Below are 20,528 nucleotides of genomic sequence, written 5' to 3'. Positions count from 1 at the left end.
GTTACAACAACATACAAACAATAATTTTGTTGTTGTTAATGTTACCTGTGACCTGTAACATTAACTAGATGTAAAAGACTGTACATTAGCCAGATGTTTTTTACATGAATCTTCTTGTCATCATTTTTGTTGCATTCTGTCATCTATGCTTAATAGCTCATACTTGCATACAGACAGTAATTTTTGTCCTTCGTGTACTTAGTTCTTTTTATAGGAAAGCAGAAACAAAAGGCCATTCAGCCCATCTCGCCTCACCCACCAATTTATTAGAGTGATATCAAACATGTCGCTTTTAATATATCTACACAATATTCTTCCAAATAGACCGTTTAAACTCTTGGCACATCTTTTAATCCCAATGTGCTGCTGTTCTCCATACCACTTAATATCTCTCATACTGCTTAATACCTCTAAATCTTTGATACTTCCACCAAGGCACTTCCAAGTTCTTTTAGCAGAGTATTGGATAGAAAGGTTTAAATAATAATAATAATAATAATAATCCTTGCATTTGATATGGCGCTTTTCACGTCGGAAGGACGTCCCAAAGCGCTTCATAGAACACACTGTAAAGTGAATTGACTGTATATTTGTGGGCGAACGCGGCAGCCAATTGCGCACAGCTTGAACATTAAAACAGCCATTTTTTGGCCCTTTGTACCAGAAAATTGCCCAAAGACATTAATTACATTTTCTTCAGCGAACTTCCTGTACTCAAACCAACTCATGAGACCTTGATTCTGAGAAAAGGAAAACTGTACCCAATTGGTGGTAGTTTAATGAAAACAGTACCCAATTGCGATGTCAGCTGAGACGTGATGACCTGGAACACTGGATTAGTACCCATTTTTGTAACTCTGTTATAAGTTTATGGATCCAAACCACCATGTTATAACTGGGAACTGACTGCATCAATATTTGTGGGTGGTTCAGTGGCCATTTTGTGGCCAGTCACTGATACTGTTGTCAGTTCCTTGGGATGTCCTGCTGACGTGAAAGATGCTATACAAATGTAACTTGGTGCTGTTGTTCCCTAGACGCTGAGTAGCAAATCAATCTTGTGAAGTTGAATTTAGCCACTTTTGATTAGAATACAGCTGCCACCTTTTTGTATTCAATAGGACAGCATTAACATCATTCAGTTCTGTTATTATGGCAGGGAGTGTCATATCTATAATTAAAGCCCTCAAAAACTGCCCTGGTGGTTTGGAGGTAGAACTCAATGTCAGCAGTTAATATGACAGGGAAATAGACCCTTTGGCCCAACTCGCCCGTGGCAGTGTTAAAACTCCACAGAAGTCTGACCCCTCCTATGCCCCTTCTCCGATACCCATCCATTCCCTTCTCCCTCATGTATGTATTAATTGACAATTGATAGGTTACGACACCCAGTGCTCTGTCATCCAGTTGCAGTGTGCTCTGCTCTCATTCCTGAGCTGTGCAATCCATTTTCATTTAAAACACAGCCAAGATTTCTGACCCAATGTTTAGAGCGGTTAAATAATTGTCTCGCCTTTTAACTCTAGAGCAAAGCTTTGAATACAGCCGCATAAATCTCTCTTGGATACCAACGAGAATTGATGTACTGTTGATCTATTACACTGTAGTTGGAACATTATTTATCTGTATGATCATGAATGATCTGAGGAGTTTGGACACTGGAGCTGTCACACTTTTGTGATAGAGAGTAATTTTCTTAAATATAACAGTGCATTTTCACGTGTAAAATGTAATAGAAATCAATGTGGAAAAGTGTGATCTTAATTTAATAGGTGTTTCTCTTTATTGTTCTCTGAATTTAGGCAAGGAAACAAGCTGTAGAAGGTGGTAAAAAGGATACAAAAGATGTGCTGACAGAAGGTCAACATCTTATAGCTGAAGCCAAGCGTCTTTTGGAAGCTGCTACTCTGGGATTAGATGTAATTACATTACTGTTATTTAGGTTTTCGGTATAGTTTTTAAAAATTTATACTGTGGTTGACAAAACAATTGGTGGGAAATTCATCCATGGTGTCTCAACACACCCGGGAAAAAGGATATAAAACACATCTCTTCCAGGGATCCTCATGTACATTACATTGAATCGTTGGACCTCCACTCCAAACCTTGATCACTTTAGAGCAGAGTTCCAATAAACAATGTTTGATTTTACTCTGTTAACCTAGAGAAATATTTTACATGTGTGTTGCATGTGTAAAAAGCAATGGGTGTGTAGCAATGGGAAATGCGGGAAAGAGAGTTGTGCTTAAAATACACTGAATCCTGTTAACTGGGCTTATTGTTTGGGTACATTTCTTATCCTGGGTACATTTTGCTCATGATTTACAGGAATTAAAAGACAAAAACAATTTGGAACCATTGACGAGACAGTTGAAGAACAAAATAAATGAACTCACCATTGACATTCATGTAGAGAACCTCCCAGATCTTGTGCATCGTGCAGAGGATCATGCTGCAGTCCTAAACGACTCGTCTAGCATCCTAGACGGGTAAGTCAGCTGCTCTCATATTTTGCATGTTTATATACCTCTTGATCAATCTGTGCTTCATGAAAAATAGGCTGAGAAGAAGCGACCAGATTATTTTCTAGTAAACTTTCAGAACCTTATATTCTTGAGCACTATAGGTTATTAAAATTGTAATTAAAGCTTATATCAGTCACATTATGGTACACAAAACAACATTTATTGATCTCTGTGAATGTTGGATGGCTGTGCTTTATCCATAAATTACAGTCAATCCACTTTACCTTATAATAATAATAATATAATAATAATAATAATAATAATAATCCTTGCATTTGATATAGCGCTTTTCACGTCAGGAGGACGGCCCAAAGCGCTTCACAAAACACACTGTAAAGTGAATTGACTGTATATTTGTGGGTGAACGCGGCAGCCAATTGCGCACAGCAATGTCCCACAAACAGTCATATCCTGTGAAGCTCTTTGAGATGTCTCGATAAGGCACTATATCAATTGCAAGGAAGATTATTATTTATTATTACAGTACAGAGGGTGTGCTGCATTATTTGAGGTGCCAGTCCTTTGGATAATAATAATAATGATAATAATCCTTGCATTTGATATAGTGCTTTTCACGTCTTCTAGACGTCTCAAAGTGCTTCACAGAATATGCTGTAAAGTGAATTGACTGTATATTTGTGGGCGAAACGCAGCAGCCAATTGCGCACAGCAATGTCCCACAAACAGTCGTGGATTGAAAATGATCAAGTTATTATTGTTTTGTTTTGGAGGGATTATTATTAGGCGTGTGGAGTAAGGAATCTTGCCCAAGGTTTCGCCCTGGCTGGAATTGAACCCAGGTGTGCTCTCACCACTGAGCTACACGACTCCACAATAAGTTGTTAAAGCCGATAATTTCCAAGTTAAAATTGGTCATTTATTTCATGGCTGTTTGTGAAACATGTATGTGGACAAATTGGCTGCCGCATTCACATGCAAAATCGACAGTTACTGCATTTTCAGTAAGTCCTGTGAAGTACTTTGAGACGTCCTGCTGACATGAAAGGTGTTATGTCAAATGCAAGGATTATTATTTATTATTTGATAACAGACAGTGTATCAATGGCTGGCCCCATTGTGTTATAAACAAGGAAAGGAATACAACTCGAAAGAAAAGTAATCTATTCTATCATAAAGGGTGTATTGACTAAAATGTTCTCCAAACCATCATCAAACACATGAAGTGAACGCATAAGTAATGAGCACTGGATTTTGCTACAAGTTTCTTCAACAGTCTTCAACTATGCCAAGTCTTTTGGATCACTTCTTCCCTATGTTGATTTTATATTGCTGTAGCAATGTGAAGAATGCTTTGTGCAGGCACAGGGCTCTGTTGACCAGCATCATGAAACAGTCAGCTTCTTAAATAACATTAAAATGTTCCCTTAAAAGTTCTTGGGTATCATAATGGACTATCTGTCTAGACCCAATTTAAACAGAGAGTGAATCAGTTCACATCACCTGTATTTATACTGCATTGGCTTGAATTGGATCCTGGTCAACTCATCTCCTCAGGGTAGTCTCAGCAGATGGGTTACATTGCAAATTGCTTTGCAATTGCTTCCTTCAGATAGGAGTTATATTGTCTTTGTATTGATTGGCATAATTTTTACATTCAATCATTCTTACTTAATGCTTTAGCTCTATAGTGACTTGTTTCAGTATCCTTTTTTTTCTCAATTTTTTAAAAAACTTTTACCTTTATCTTAATATTAACAGCTTAACCCTGTGGCATTTGATTCATTGCCCTGTGATTTACAGTGAGTATTTTATAATCATACCGAAAGCTGAGGTTTCACAAAGGTTCTCTGAAAATAACAAACTTGTAGACTAAAAATTGTGCAACATAAGAACAAATAGACTTAGTATTGCATTTTGTATTTTCCAAATTCAGCTCTTGAGGCCCCAAACTCTTTATTTTCGTAAATATAGCAGCATTAACAATGTACACCAATATACACCACTCTGTCCCTTGTAGTGCTCACCATCAGCGTCAAAACACTTAGTAATGGGAAGAATTTTTCACATTAAGTGCCTGCAAATAGGCCTAAGTGCCATGAAACAAATGTTACAGCTACATTACATGAGACAAACATAGAAAGTTCAGCCCAGGAGAAGGCTACTTGGTCCAATAAACCTCAGCTATTGTGCTTCTAACTGGAGCTAACTCCTCCAATCATATTCCCTGCGCTCTCCTGTACTTGCTGTGCGCATCTCACAAAATAAAGTCAAATCCACTTTGCAGTATATCCTGTGAAGTGCTTTGAGATGTTGCGATGACGTTAATACTTCCACCAGCCACTAGCATTGTAGTTATTCAAGAAGAACACTGCTGGTCATCTGGGAGCAAGTTACCACACTCACCCTCTTAGGCACAGAAATAGTGTGATTTGGAAAGAACCTGAAAAGGGAGAAAAGAAGTAAAAGATGATATGTGCTTTTACGAACAGGTAGCATAATCTGAAGGAAAAATTACTTTTAACACACTGTTAAGAATCAAGAAATATCAGCTAAAGGACCACATGGTGCAATACTAGATCTTACAGAATGAAAGTTGCAGTTTTCATTCGTGGTCTGTGCTGTTTGCTGACCTCAGCTTATCTGGTGCGCCAGTTGGCCTCAGTGATTCTGGGTGATAGAGAGAGAAACACCTTCAGAAACACCTGCTGGAAAGTAGATGTGTGTGGATATTTATCAGGTAAGGACATGACTGGGCTCAGCTGTGATGGCAACACTCACTGTGAAGCATATGAATAATGTGTCACTGGAGGTTGAATGGTGACCATGAAACTGAATGCCATTGGAACAGAAAAAGAAGTTAATTGGGAGAATCCGTATTGCCGTTAGGGAATGGGGAAGAAAATTGGAGGAGAAAAACTGATGGACGGCAAAAAAAATGTAAAATTCAACAAATGTGAAAATGTTACAGTTATTAACATATTTTGTTCCCTCCAAAACCAGTATTCTTGCTGAAGCCAAAAATCTGTCCTTTAATGCGACAGCAGCTTTCAAAGCTTACACCAACATCAAAAATAACATTGATGAAGCTGAAAAAATTGCTAAAGAGGCTAAGACTCGAGCCAATCAAGCTCTTCACCTGGTAAGGAGCAAGTCTCTCATTTTTGAAGAGATGTTACATTGAATTGTTTTGTTCTCTGGAATTACTGTATTATAGGGAAATATTATCACTTTTACAATTTCTTAAACATACTTTTAATACAAAGTAACCCAATACAAATTGAACACATCAGCCTGCAGTGGTGGAAAGTAATAGTCATTCTGTGAATATAGAGAATTAAATTAATATGACAACAGGAACAGGGTATTATTTCACAACAGTTAGTTTTATTATACACCTGCTGATGTTATTTACAAGTGTGCCACATTTTAATCAACGTTCTCAGACTGTGCAAAATGAGGTCCACACTAACGTGTGAAATGATTAAAACAAATCCAGGCTTGTGCATAAAAATCAAATTAATTTTCTGACTGTGGATCATATATTTTTAATGCACTTTTCTGGAACGAAATGTTGCTCAGGCAAACAGGTTGTACCAATATTTAGCAGTTTACAATGCTTTATCCGCTGTTGTAACTTCTGCAAAAATGTCAGGCGTTAGATAAATAAAACATTGCACAGCTTTTCCTTACGCATGCAGTTTGTTTCACTGAACGATTTTAAATGTTTTCAGGCCATTTGGCTATACACAGAGTTGTAGAACAAGAGCTTATAATTATCTCTAATGCCAAGATCCCAGGCTCAGTTTTGCTGCTGGGGGAGACTGAAAATGATTGCATTAAGGCTGTGCTTCCACATCTGCTTTCTATGTACTACAGACACATTGGCAGAGAGTTGAGTGCAGATCAGCTGCTTGTCTTTTCAGCTAGGAATTCACTGCACCAGACAAGGAAGGAAGAAAAATAATAACTTGCATACAGATGTTTAGGAAATTATTTTGTTCTTATTATTTTGTTTATAACTCAAGATGACATTACAGTTACTTATAAAGGTTCATTTGAAAAGACTAGAGCAGAATACTCGGGTGCGCATCAACATATTTGCTACATTTATAGTGAAATAAGGAGGATAATCCCCTAAATCTTTGTTTGTTCATGATTTTTGCAAATCGAAATGCAAATGTTTTAATAATCTTTTGGAACATTGTGGAAGATCAATTCTAGTTAATCTTGACGTACACAATGTAATGTATTTGAATTAATGCCAACAATTTGAACAAAATACAACACAATGTTAAATAATGTTTAATTGTGAGTTATTTAAATAACTGTTCTCAATTCCAATCAAATCAGGCATCTAGTCCAAGGGGATCTTTGAAGGATTCTGCAAAAGGTTCACTGCAGAAAAGCTTCAAACTGTTGAATGAGGCCAACAAACTAGGAACAGATTTAGAAGGTAAGTTACGAATAATAAAATAATAAATAATAAAAGATTAAAGTTCCTTTGTTCATAAACAGTAAATATTGCTGATACAGGGATTCTGTCAATCATTCCTCAATTTGAGTATCTTTGATTATCTAAAATTATTCTTTGATGTGTTCTGCAATGTTTCAGAGCTCTTGTCCCTGCCAAAATGTAATCTACCAAGACGTCCAAAACTCAACCCTTGGCAACGTTGTGCTCAGTGTGTGATACAGCAAACTGACTGCCCTTACTCACCTCCCGAACTGACTCTTATTCCCGATCCTCACCCTGGTTCACCAGCCAACTCCGCTCGCTCAAGGGCCAGGTGCGGGCTGTCGAATGCACTTGGCTCAAATCCGGCCTAATGGTCCACCGGCACATCTGGCTGGACCACATCAAAACCTACCTCTCTGCTCTCGCCTCAGCCAAATCGTCCTTCTACTCCAGATTAATCCTGGAGGCCAAGGGCAACCCCAGGCTCCTGGTCTCCATCACCAACCGGCTCCTCTGCCCTCCCCGCCACACCTCGCAGAGTCTTTTCTCCGACTCCCACTGCAAGGAAATGCTGGACTTCCTGGATTCCAAAATCGAACGAATCCGCTCAGCTGCTGCTGCCCTTCCAACTGCACCTGCTCCCTACCTTCCCCCACACTCCGACCACTACCCATCCCTCCTTCCACACCTTTGAACCTATCAGCCCCTCCTCTCTCATCACCTCCATATCCTCCATGAAGCTCACCATCTGCTCCCTGGACCCTATCCCCACCCCTCTCCTTAAATCCCAGCTCCATCTCCTTGCCCCACTACTCGCCAACATCATCAACCTCTCCCTGTCATCTGGCACTGTTCCTACCCCATCCTCAAAACATCCCCACCTTCAAGAAACCTTCCCTTGACCCATCACAGCTATCCAGCTACCGGCCATCTCCCACCTCCCTTTTCTGTCTAAGGTCCTTGAGAGAGCCGTTGCCTCCCAGCTTTACTCTTTCCTCTCCTCCCACTCCCTCCATGAGCCCCTCCAATGAGGTTCCCGTGCTGCCTACAGCATGAAAACTGCTCTGGTCAAGGTTACAAATGACATCCTGACATGTGTGACTAGGGCTCCCTCTGCCTCCTCATCCTCCTCGACCTCTCTGCCGTCTTTGATACTGTGGACCACTCAATCCTCCTCCACCACCTCTCCTCCCACCTCAACCTTCAAGGTTCTGTCCTTGACTGGTTCAGGTCCTACCTTTCACACCGCCTCCACTTGGTCTCTGGAAACGGCTATTCCTCCAGCACCCGCGCCATCTCGTGCAGTGTTCCTCAAGGCTCTGTCCTCAGACCCCTCCTCTTCACCCTCTACAATGCTCCCTCTTGGTGACATCATCCGCAGACATAGGGTAAATTTCCACATGTATGCGGATGACACCCAACTCTATCTCTCTGCCTCCACCCTCAACTCCAGGTCTACAGGCATCCTGACGGACCCCCTGTCCGACATCAAGATCGAGGGCCCTCTGATTGGCTCGCGCCCATGCCTCACACCTCAGGCGCTGGCAGCATCAGCCTCCATGGCAGCACATTCAACCTCACTAAGCCAATCAGGAACCTGGGTGTCTTGTTTGACAATTCCCAACATCCGCGTCATGACCGGCACTGCCGACCACCACCTCTCCAACGTTGCCAGACTCTGCCATTGCCTCACCCCTCAGGCTGCCGAAACCCTCACTCACTCATTCATCACATCAAGGCTTGATTATAGAAACGCCCTCCTCATTGGCCTTCCCAACCCTTCCCTTCACAAGCTGCAGATCATCCAAAACTCTCACGCACCAGGCTCCGTGACCCCATCACTCCCACCCTCGCCCAACTCCACTGGTTCCCCATCCCTCTGAGTATCGAATTCAAGATCCTTGTCCTCATTTTCAAGGCCATCCTCCCTCTCTGACTTGCTAACTCCCTACAAACCTGCCCGCTCCCTCCGTTCAGCAGGCTTCGGCCTGCTCCATGTCTCCCACCCGATCCGTCCTACCATCGGTGGCCGGGCTTTCAGCCTCTCTGCCCCCACACTCTGGAACTCCATCCCACAATCCCTTCACCTCGCTTCCTCCCTTGCCTCCTTCAAGGCTGGTCTCAAGATCCTCCTCTTTGATCATGCCTTCAGACACTCTCCCAACTCTCTGCCTTCCCTCACCCCTACCCCACCTCTCTCCCATGCTCGGGTCCTGACCCTTGACTGTCCAGCGCCTTGGGATGTCCTCCCGACGTGAAAGGCGCTCTATAGATGTAATTTTGTTGTTGTTGTTGTTGAGCACGATCCCAAACCAGACAACAGCACCTCTGCACAAATTATGATTCTTTAAAGGCAGAACGAGAAAGTTGATTCATTAATCTTGGGCATGTTACCATGAAGGATAACTTACTCTCTATATATAAATGAATCAGTTCATTTAACATTAATTTAATAGACTAATATTTAATATTTGTGAATTTGATATTCATCGTAATTATTTAATATTGCATAATTATATGCATTACATAATTATCTGATGTTCACAGTTCCTTCTCAGTGCCATTCACATCTTTGTTGTTAATTTGCTTCTGCAAATTTAATAGTGGAAGAAGGAAGTTTACGTAGTCAACAAGCAATAGTGTATATTGGTCCTCTCCTCTTCAATATCTATATGCTCCCTCTTGGTGACATCATCCGCAGACATGGGGTCAACTTCCACATGTATGTGGATGACACCCAACTCTATCTCTCTGCCTCCATCCTCGACTCCAGGGCCACTGCTGTCCTGACAGAAGTCCTGGATGAGAGCTAACTTTCTACAGCTGAACATTCAATTCCAAGCAGGGCGAAACCTTTGGCAAGTTTCCTTACTCCCCACGCCTAATAATAATCCCTCCAAAAAAACAAAACAATAATAAATTGGTCATTTTCAATCCATGACTGTTTGTGGGACATTGCTGTGCGCAATTGGCTGCCGCGTTCGCCCACAAATATACAGTCAATTCACTTTACAGTATATTCTGTGAAGCACTTTGGGACGTCTGGAAGACGTGAAAAGCGCTATATCAAATGCAAGGATTATTATTATTAACAAGACCAAACTCCTGATTGGCTCCCATCAGCGCCTCCAAACCTCAGGCATTAACAGCATCACCATCCAAGGATGGACACTCCACCTTACCAGTCCGGAACCTTGGCATCTTGTTTGACCCTCAACTGTCCTTTTTACCCCACACCCGTGCCATGACCTGCTCTGCCTTCCCCCACCTCTGTAACATCATCCAGCTCTGTCACTGTCTCACACTACAGACTGCCTATGCAAACACCTTGCTTGTTCGCCTCCCAACTCCTCCTTCCGTAGGCTGCAGATCATCCAGAACTCTGCAGTCCATGTCCTCTCCTGCACTAGGCTCCGCGACCCTATCTCCGCCATCCTTGCCCGACTCCACTGGCTTCCCATCACACAGAGGATACAGTTCAAGATTCTGGTCCACACCTTCAAAGCCCTCCATAGCCTTGCTCCCCCCTACCTCTGTGATCTCATAAGCCCCTACTAAGCTGCCCGCTCCCTCCGCTCAGCGGGCTCTAGCCTGCTTTACATCCTTCACCTTGCCCGTTCCACCATTGGCAAACGAGCCTTCAGCCACTCTGTCCTCGCCCTCTGGAACTCCATCCTGCAATCCCTCCACCTTGCCCTCTCCCTTTGCCTCCTTCAAGACTCGTCTCAAGACCCTCCTCTTTGACCGTACCTTCAGTCACCCTCCTACTCCCCTGCCTTCCACCCTCCCTAATCCCAACCCCCGCTCGGGTCCAAAACACTGATTGTCCAGCACCTTGGGACGTCCTCCTGAAGTGAAAGGGCTATACAATGTAATTTTGTTGTTGTATATAAACCCTGAAGGAAAATCCAAATGTATGATGAATAATACATTTACTTGTGCATAATTCTGTGTCACTGTGAGTGCCAACTCTTGGTAGCTAAATATTCATGATTCTTCTCTTTCAGTGAATGAGGAAAACTTGGACAGTTTACAAAACAGGCTAAAAGATGGTGCAGGAAAAAACAAAAATTTGCTGAAGGCCTTAAATGATACTCTTGCTAAACTCCATGCTATTCCCAATGGTAAGTTCATTTGATATATGACTTTCTCTATCATTTCTAAAGCTATGAGATTTGGTAAGTAAAATGTCAATTCACATCATCAGGTCGATTCACCTACAATTGTGCATTGGTTTCTCATTTAAAGCTTTGAAGGTATGAATCCATCAGTTAGCTCTCAGTGCCTATCACAGAGACTCACAGTAATTGGCACCCAATCATAGCAGATTCACACCTTTAACAATTGATGTGAACAGCTGGTGCCAGTCGCCTGCTGTTTATGCAACTAAATCTGGCACTTAAAACATTTCAAATGTTTAATAACAGTGTCAATAAAATAAATGGACCATCACACCATAGTGGCCCATTCCTGAGTTACATCTTCATTTACATATTTATGTGTGCCTTGCCTTATCAGTTTTTTCCATTCATGAATTAAATCCAGTAAGGTACTATACTGGTGCAGTATCATAATCTATATATTTAATCACTGTGTTATCTGTTACCTTTGAACAAAGTTTGATGTTCTATCCTAACTAAGCCATATGCTTGCAATATTGTCTATGTGGAGTCCTGTAGCTCGTGGTCAGAGCACTTGTCTTGCAAGCGAGACACCTGCGTTCAATTCCAGGCAGGGCAAAATCCTGGGCAAATTTCCTTACTCCACACGCCTAATAATAATCCCTTCAAAACAAAACAATAATAAATTGGTCATTTTCATTCCACGACTGTTTGTGGGACACTGCTGTGCACAATTGGCTGCTGCGTTTCGCCCACAAATATACAGTCAATTCACTTTACAGCATATTTTGTGAAGCGCTTTGAGTTGTCTAGAAGATGTGAAAAGCGCTATATCAAACGCAAGGATTATTATTATTATTATTGTGACACGATTCACTCGTCTTAATTGTTGTTGCCTCTTGATGATCAAACCAGACAGTGAAGTGCAAGGTTGAACATTGTATGTCACATGGGTCTACACTGTGTTTAGTGTATTCCACATCATCAGGTCTAATCATATTAATCACTACCATGCTAGTCTTGTTTGAGTGAATGCAGCAGACTGCTATGTACATTTATTTGCAACCAACAGATGCAGGCACGAAGCTACAAGCAGCTAAGGATAAGGCTAAGCAAGCGAATGACACAGCAAATGCAGTGCTGGAGGAAATAAAAGATCTGAACCAGAATTTGCTTGGACTACAGGACAACAGTAGCAAACTGGAAGATGATGTTGCCAAAGTAAATTCTGCCATTATAGACCCCGCCAAGACTAGTAGGTTAAATTACTCTTGTCATATGTTTGTTTGCACAAAAGTGGCTAATCTCCTTGGGTGGGATGGGGGGTGGTCTATTTCAGGTTTAATTGACTCTAAAAGATTGCATATCGCAATGAAATATCCAAATCAAGATAATCTTCTATGGCAACCTCGGTAATCCACTTGCTGAGTCAGGCAGGTACTTTGAAGCTCTATTGATAATAGACCAGGTAATCTAGATCATTGGCAGAATTCGATAGACAAGTCAGTGGAGGCAGCAATTTTGCTCATTCAGCTCCTGTTACCCTGCAACCTTACAGTACCGTGCTCTAATCCTAATTGGAAGGATGGGACTAGCTGGACAAGCGGGAGGAATCTAACCAGTCAGCGCTCCTCTCAATGGCAAACTATTTTAGTTGGTTAAACTCCCAATAGCACACTCTGAGTTCCTCAAGTCTTGTCTTTCGCCAATCTGAACCAAATATTTTCTGGGATTAGGTGAGCAGGGTGTTGTGATGAAATTTCTTTGGAATTCAAGAACTCGCAGGAGTTTCGTTTGGATTCTCTTAAGCATGGTGGTGATTTTTTGTGTGCTGAGTATGTAGAGAAGATTATTTGTTTCATAAAAAAAATTAAATTTGAGTTCACTTCCAAATATTGTTTCTAGAACCTTGGCGAAGCATATTGGCATTAAGGATTATATTCCTGAATGTTTATTTGGGTTATTACTGGACTGAAGGAGCCAGAATTCAAGTGTAATAGACCATTACCTGACATTCATGTCAGGACAAATGTCTTCAACAGAGTAGGAAGGGGAGGAAACAATTGGAAAAGGCAAAAAAAGTTTTGAGTAATCGTTATTTCTTAAGATTATAGGGAACGATAGACAATCTTGTAGATTCTAATTTTCATCATAACAACCTCTTAAAAAGTCTAATTGATACATTGGTAATTAGACTCGCCCCTACCTCTGCGACCTCCTAACCCCCTACCATCCTGCCCGCTCCCTCCCAGCTGTCCTTCCTCCCCCACATCCTGTCCCTGACCAAGACTGCTTTCTTCTACCTCTGTCACATTGCCTGCCTCGGACCGTACCTTACATGAAATACAGCCGAAACCCTTGTGCATGTGTTTGTCACCTCCTGCCTGGATTACTCAAACTCACTCCTCGCCGGTCTCCCCAGCTCCAGTATTCCAAAGATCCAGCTCATTCAGAACTCTGCCGCCCACATACTGACTTGGACCAACCTCCGTACCCACATCTCACCAGTTCTGGCTAGGCTGCACTGGCTCCTCATCACTGAACGGATCAACTTCAAAATGCTCACACTCATGGTCAAATCCATTCACTCCCTGGCACCTCCTTACCTTTCCGCCCTCCTCACTCTCCAATCCACCACCTCGAGCCTCTGCTCGACTGGCGCAAGCCTCCTAATCATCCCTTGCATCCTCCGTCCCACCATTGGAGGTCGCCCTTTCAGCCACTATGCCCCAAAACTCTGGAACACTCTCCCTGAATTCCTCTGCCTTGCCCCCTCTCTCACCTTTTTCAAGTCCCACCTAAAAACCTTCCTCTTCGTCCGTGCTTACAGCCACCAATCCCCTACCCCACCCGACTTGGAGTCAGGCTCCACCACTGTTAAGCGCTCTGAGATGCTACCTGCGTGGGGGGGGCACTACATAAGTGCAAGTTGTTGTAGTAAAACTCATTGATTTATGCACTCCCATTTTTCCTTGTTGTGAAGTTTCTGAAGCTGATACTATGGTTAAGAAACTAGAAGAAGAGACTGACCGGTTACTGGATAAATTAAAACCTATTAAGAACCTTCAGGACACTGTGGGAAGGAACATCTCCCACATAAAGGAACTTATAAATCAAGCCAGAAAGCACGCCAACTCCGTAAGTAATCTCTAAAACAGAAATGATGTGTGCTCAGTATTTCTTTTGCTTTTCCCACTCTCCAATTTTCCAATCTAATTGTTACCGTATTCCTTAGATTAAAGTATCAGTGGCATCTGGTGGGGACTGCATTCGTACTTACCGGCCTGACATTAAGAAGGGCACCTTGAACTCTATTATTCTGAATGTGAGGACATCAGAACTTGAGAACCTGTTATTTTACCTTGGCAGTGCAAAATTCGTAAGTTCATTTCTTCTTAACTTTTGTTCCCAGCTATAATAACATCTTCAAGCCATATGTAACAACGTTTGGACACAGCTCAAACTTCTGCTATGCTGCTTACTTTGAACTAGCCAGAGTGGGATACTCGACTTTCAAAATGTATATTTTTTGAACAATCTCGAAATAGTTTGTTGGTGAATCCACTGCCCAGGTAGAACTGAACCATACTGTGCCACAAGGACACTGATCTCTGCTGGAATAACTGCAATAGGTGAGATACAATAGGCCACAGTTCAACTGGAAAAGAGAGGGAAAAAGTCAGCCAGGGTTCCTGTTCTGGATCATTATCCCACAACCCCTGCTAGAAACTGAGGATGTGTTGATTGGTGAGGACAGGTTTGGGTTTAGTGCTTGGATTCAACTATGAACCAAAACATCAAACTCAAATCTTCAGCTATGCAACTGGTTGCCAATACACATTATTGAGACACAGAGATTAATTAAAGCTAGTTGGATATAGTACAGGAGGGTGAAGGGTGCCCATGGAACAATACTCCAGCATGAATCAGTGCCTGCAAGAGAACAGAAAACAAATTTGAAGGAACTGAACTTCTTTCTGGCAAACTACTTGTGGCAAATGAAAATAATAACTTACCAAAAGAATGAAACAGCAACAAATCAGTTTGGTGAATTACCAGCATGACCTATTTCTTATTGAAATATTTATTCAATAAAGAACTATTATTCAAAGGAATCATTTGAAATCTTGGCATTCAAGGAGACAAATATTTGGATTTGAATAAAGTACACTCAGCATGATGTTAACATGTATTTTGCTTGTTCCACTATGTTTGCTTTTTCCCCCTCAACATTAAAAACATTATAATCAGAGAGCATTTAATTAACAAATTTAATTCCATTCAGCAGATTTTAAACCAAATCCTGGAGTTAGCATTATAGGTGTTTCTGAACAGATTCTTTCATTTGCTTCTCTTCTCACTGTATCTGGTTTGTTGTTTTCTAGTTCTTGCCATTGACATCTTGTCGGGATTAATGTGATTGTTCCCATATAAAAATTAAAAACATTCAATAACCGACAAAAGCATCATTCAGAAAAAAATCCCTGCAGGCAGAGGCTCATGCTGTTCTGGGATACTGCAGCCCATTTTAATTGGGTCATAATGTTTAATGATTTGGAACAAATTTATAGGAACCCATAACACAACAGCTTTACAAGTTTATTTGTCACCACCTTCTGACTGAACAGCACAAGTGCAATGCAAGAAATGAGATTTCTGTCATTGCCTTTTGCAGACTGGCACATAAGAGGGCTGGAGAGTTTGCAAAGCCACAGCGCAGTACATACAGCAATACCATTAAGAAATCTGTGATTGAGAGCAACCATGAAAAATACACTTTTTTTTACATAAAATAATTCTCTTTCACACATCAGCTTCTGAGTCCGAGCCGCATGCTAGCTCTCAGTCTTAACTGACACTCGTAATAGAATTCTGGTGAAAGTGCTAAATTTTTGGTAAAGTAACAAGGTTTGTCTGGATGAAAAAAGCCTGCTGAGCTTTTTTTTAAAAAGCTTCTTTTTATAATTGCTCTAATGCCCTGGCCTCTACCACCTTTCCTGGCAATGTGTTCCAGTTCTTCTGCCATACAAGATGAGACATTAAATCACAGGCCTGTCTGCTTGTTCAAGTGGATGTTAGAAATCCCATAACACTATTGAAAAATAGAAGGGAGTGTCTCCTGGTCTCCCGGCCATCAATCCCTCATATAACTTGGTCATTCACTTCATAACTGTTTGTGGGGCATTGTTGTGTGTAAATTGACTGTTGCATTTCCATACAAATACTACTTGCAGTTCCTTGTGAAACTCATTTTGACGTTAGAAATTTATGGCACAGAAGCTGGCCATTCAGCCTATTGTGTCACAAGGACTGCAAGGGCCACATCAATTGCAAAGATTATTTTATTTAACCTTTAAAAATCTACAGTTCAGCTATTAAAAGCAAGATGTAACATTTGGAAAATAAATGCTCCACACGTTATCTTATTTCTAGTTCACAATATTCAGCATTTGAAATTCATAGCATGCTAGAAATTCTATTTTGAAATGTAAATGAGAAGTCAGTAATAAAAGGGTTAAGAGGCCCTGGAACATCATGGTATAAATCCAAAATTTATTATATTTAAAATGTATTGTATTTATTGGTGTTTGTGCTGATATTTCCAATGACTCTATTATGGACAATGTGAATGTTTCTAACTGGCCTTGAACCAGTTATTTTGTATTATGAAAAGTATGCTTTGAAGACCTTTTTGTATATTTCACCACTATTAATACTGATCATCCATAATGCTTTCAAATGTGAACATCAGTGAAGGATAATTAATTACAATCTTAGCACATTTCCTAAAACTATTCCCCAAATCTCTTTTTATGTTATTCAACAGACTGATTTCTTGGCAATTGAGATGCGCAAGGGCAAAGTCAACTTCCTATGGGATGTGGGATCTGGTGTTGGACGTGTTGAGTATCCGGACTTGATCATTAATGACTTTTACTGGTATAGAATTGAAGCATCCAGGTAGGTACTATATTTTTGATCAAGCTTGCTGATGAAGCTGTTTGGTATACATAAATTGGCAATTACCCAATTACCAGAACCACGATGGATGGTAGAGAGCAAGCTCAAGGAAGAGATCACTTGCTCCTCATTTTAGTTAGAGAATGGGCTAGTTTGGCAGAATCAATAGTCAATATAATGTGGAGGAATTAAAAAACAGGAGACAAATGTTACAAACTAGGAGAAGGACTGATAAATGGTAAAAGCATTTTACTGCAATTGAATAATCTACAACTTACTGCAGTAGAAAGCTGATTATCAACATTAATTGGGCCCCAATATGGATAAGCAAACAGTGCAAATAATTGGACATCACATAAAATATAAATTGGCTACAGCGCCGACGAAATAATTGTTCCATTAGGAGTTACACTGATAAAATGAAATACTGACACTTTCACACGCTCTTTTTCTCTCACTTTCTCTCCCTACTACTGTCTCTATCTCTGGTTCTCTCTTTCTCTCTCTCTCTCTCTGCCTCCCTCTGTCTTCTACTCTCTCTCTCTTCTACTCTCTCTCTCGCTCTGTTACTCTCATTTTCTCCTTCTACCATTCTTTCTTTCTCTGCTGCTCTTTGCAATTCTTTCTCTGCTTCTCTCTCTGCCAGTCTCTCTTCCTCTGATTGTGTTTCTCTCTCTTTCTGAGTCTCTAACTTTCTTTCTGTATCTCTTTCTGTTGTTGTTCTTCTTCTTCTGACCCTAACCTTACACTGTGTAAAAGTACTGTATTGTGCAATACTTACCTTGTCAGATATTCGGAGTCCTGTAGCTCAGTGGTTAGAGCACTCGCATTGCAAGTGAGAGACCTGAGTTCAATTCCAGGCAGGGCGAAACCTTGGGCAAGTTTCCTTACTCCACACGCCTAATAATAATCCCTCCAAAACCAAAATACAATAATAAATTGGTCATTTTCAATCTACGACTGTTTGTGGAACATTGTTGTGCGCAATTGGCTGCCGCGTTCGCCCACAAATATACAGGCAATTCAGTTTACAGTGTGTTCCGTGAAGCGCTTTGGGACGTCCTCCCGACGTGAAAAGAGCTATATCAAATGCAAGGATTATATGGTAAAATCCTGTTGTATGCACGTGTTAAATTGTGTGCATGTACTAAGGATGCTGCTGAGAAACTAGATCCAGTTTAATAACTGCACGAGCATCTTTGCACACGCGTCAAACAAGATTTCTTTGTGTCTGTATTCCAGCACCACTTCTTCTTTGGAGTGCAAAATAGATGTGGATAATTGGCTTGTGAATAAAGGATGATCTACTGTATTCAGTATCTTATCACTATGGTCATATTTATAATCATCTGTTAAAAGGAAAGAATATAATATAAAGGCTTTAAAGGCTGGTTATAAGAAACATTCGGACCCAGTTAATTGAGTCTTGAGTTTCACTTTATTCTGCTTTGCTTATTTGAAGAGTTAACTAATAACAAATCTTCTGTTACAAAAAGGTTTCAAAGAAATGGGACAATTTCTGTACGTGCCCTGGAAGGGCCCAGGGGAAGCATCATGCCAACTATTTACCATGCAGTATCACCAGAAGGCTACACTATACTCGATGTAGATACAAATGCTTACCTGTTTGTTGGTGGTCTAACGGAAAAAGTGAAGGTATACTATAACATTTGCATGAAGATTAGCATATTTGCTCTCTGTCATTAGAATCTTAGAAAGGTTGAAACACAGAAGGAGGTAATTGAGCCCATTGTGTTTACTCTCGTGTTAACTCGCCCACTGGAGCTGTCTACTCTAATCCCATTCCTTCACAGTCATCTTTTCACAGAGGCATGAAGTGTGACCTGCCAGTAGATCAGCCACCTGCCTCTCGACTGCATGTCCTAAATGATACAAGGCGATCAGGGGATTGGAAACAAATTTACAGAAAAATATAATTCAGGAATTATTCTTTATTAACCCTTGCCTTTCACGTTAATAGGTCATCTCAAAACACTTTGCAGGATTTATTTATTTAAGTATGGTGACTGTGTATTTTGTAGGCCAACACAGCAACAATTTGTATGCAGCAATGTCCTACAAACTGCCATGTCCAGCAAACTGCCATGAAGTGAACGATCAATTTTATCTGGAGAATTGTTGACGCAACACAGGGACACTCTTTGTGGATAGTGTATCATGATCTTTAATATCCATTTAAATAGGCAGATGGAACCAGTTTAATCTTTCATCCAAAGGATGAAACTTTCAACAGTGCAGCACTCCTCCAGCACTGCATTGATTACCAGCATAGACTCTGTGAATTCAAAGGCAACAGTCAGACTGAAATATTATTACCGAATTCTGTATGTGATTGATTTATTCTCTCCAAGGCTGAGATTGTCTTTTTAGTTATGGAGTGTTTTACAAATTCATGATAGAAAATATTGGATACCCCGGAGTGATAATGGGACAGTCAGCTGAACCCCAAAATTAGATTAAAGTCTAAATTAGGCTTTAAAACCTAAAGCTGAATAACTATAATTTTAATATGTTAAATTAAGGTTTTTTATTTCAGCTTTTAGATCTATGTTTTGCTTTGCAGACAGGTTCTCAGTGTGGATCCTGACAGTCTCTGCCTCTTACGGGTTTCATATATAGTAATATTTAATTGTACTAAAACGTGGTGATATCCATGGCAATGGATTAATGGTTAGCACATTATCACTCTAACCTCATCAATAAATAACTAAAAATTGATTATCAAGCCAGAAATATTCTGTCCAAATATATTGTAACTAAATAATTCATGAACATAAAGGTTAACAACATAGAATGTATTTTCATTTCATGTGTAGCTTCACTGTCCTTTTAATACATTCGTCCAATTGATTTCTAATAAAGACATAACTAGTTTCTCAATGAATGTTATGTTACATGTAGGTAAAGATTTCTGTAGATAAAAACTAATGAATTTGCAAATCTTTTTATCTAATCAATATTGAACCATTCAGCAATGGAAAAATGAAGAAAAATAACATTGCACAATTATCCAGTTAGACACAGAATTTATTTGCAGGATTGGTATGTTCATTGGCCTATTTACTGTTTTAAGAACTTTGAAGTTGGTGACTGAAGGAATGGTATGCATAATGTCACTTGGTAACACTGTCGGCTCTGAATCATAAGTTTGTGGGTTCAAGCCCCATGTTGGAACTTTAAACTCACAGACTGTCGCTCTAATGCAGTACTGAGGGAGCACTACATTGTTGGAAGTCCCGAGCTTCAGATGAGACATTAAATTAAGGTCCCATCTGTCTGTTCAAGTGTTAAATATCCTGGGGAGTCCTGTAGCTCAGTGGTTAGAGCACTCGCCTTGCAAGCGAGAACCTGGTTTCAATTCCAGCCAGGGCGAAACCTTGGGCAAGTTTCCTTACTCCACATGCCTAATAATAATCCCTCCAAAAAACAAAAACAATAATAAATTGGTCATTTTCAGTCCATGACTGTTTGTGGGACACTGCT

At 40.6% G+C, this 20,528-nt stretch overlaps 1 protein-coding gene across 1 annotated transcript in view; it reads left to right on the top strand.

Annotated features, from left to right (window-relative positions):
* lama2 (laminin, alpha 2) overlaps nucleotides 1–20,528 on the top strand; it is a 181,741-nt gene that overhangs the window by 137,839 nt on the left and 23,374 nt on the right. Inside the window, exons 39-48 of the mRNA XM_042332818.1 lie at nucleotides 1,803–1,919; nucleotides 2,329–2,489; nucleotides 5,487–5,625; nucleotides 6,837–6,939; nucleotides 10,950–11,066; nucleotides 12,136–12,318; nucleotides 14,047–14,201; nucleotides 14,299–14,442; nucleotides 16,891–17,024; nucleotides 18,521–18,680. Coding sequence (XP_042188752.1) covers nucleotides 1,803–1,919; nucleotides 2,329–2,489; nucleotides 5,487–5,625; nucleotides 6,837–6,939; nucleotides 10,950–11,066; nucleotides 12,136–12,318; nucleotides 14,047–14,201; nucleotides 14,299–14,442; nucleotides 16,891–17,024; nucleotides 18,521–18,680 — 1,413 coding nt within the window. The remainder of the gene's footprint in view (nucleotides 1–1,802; nucleotides 1,920–2,328; nucleotides 2,490–5,486; nucleotides 5,626–6,836; nucleotides 6,940–10,949; nucleotides 11,067–12,135; nucleotides 12,319–14,046; nucleotides 14,202–14,298; nucleotides 14,443–16,890; nucleotides 17,025–18,520; nucleotides 18,681–20,528) is intronic.

The sequence above is a fragment of the Callorhinchus milii genome, unplaced genomic scaffold, assembly GCF_018977255.1.
Source record: "Callorhinchus milii isolate IMCB2004 unplaced genomic scaffold, IMCB_Cmil_1.0 Scaffold3, whole genome shotgun sequence".
NCBI classification, from domain to species: Eukaryota; Metazoa; Chordata; class Chondrichthyes; order Chimaeriformes; family Callorhinchidae; genus Callorhinchus; species Callorhinchus milii.
Note: the sequence above shows the minus strand (reverse complement) of the source record. Positions and strands in the feature narration are given on the sequence as shown.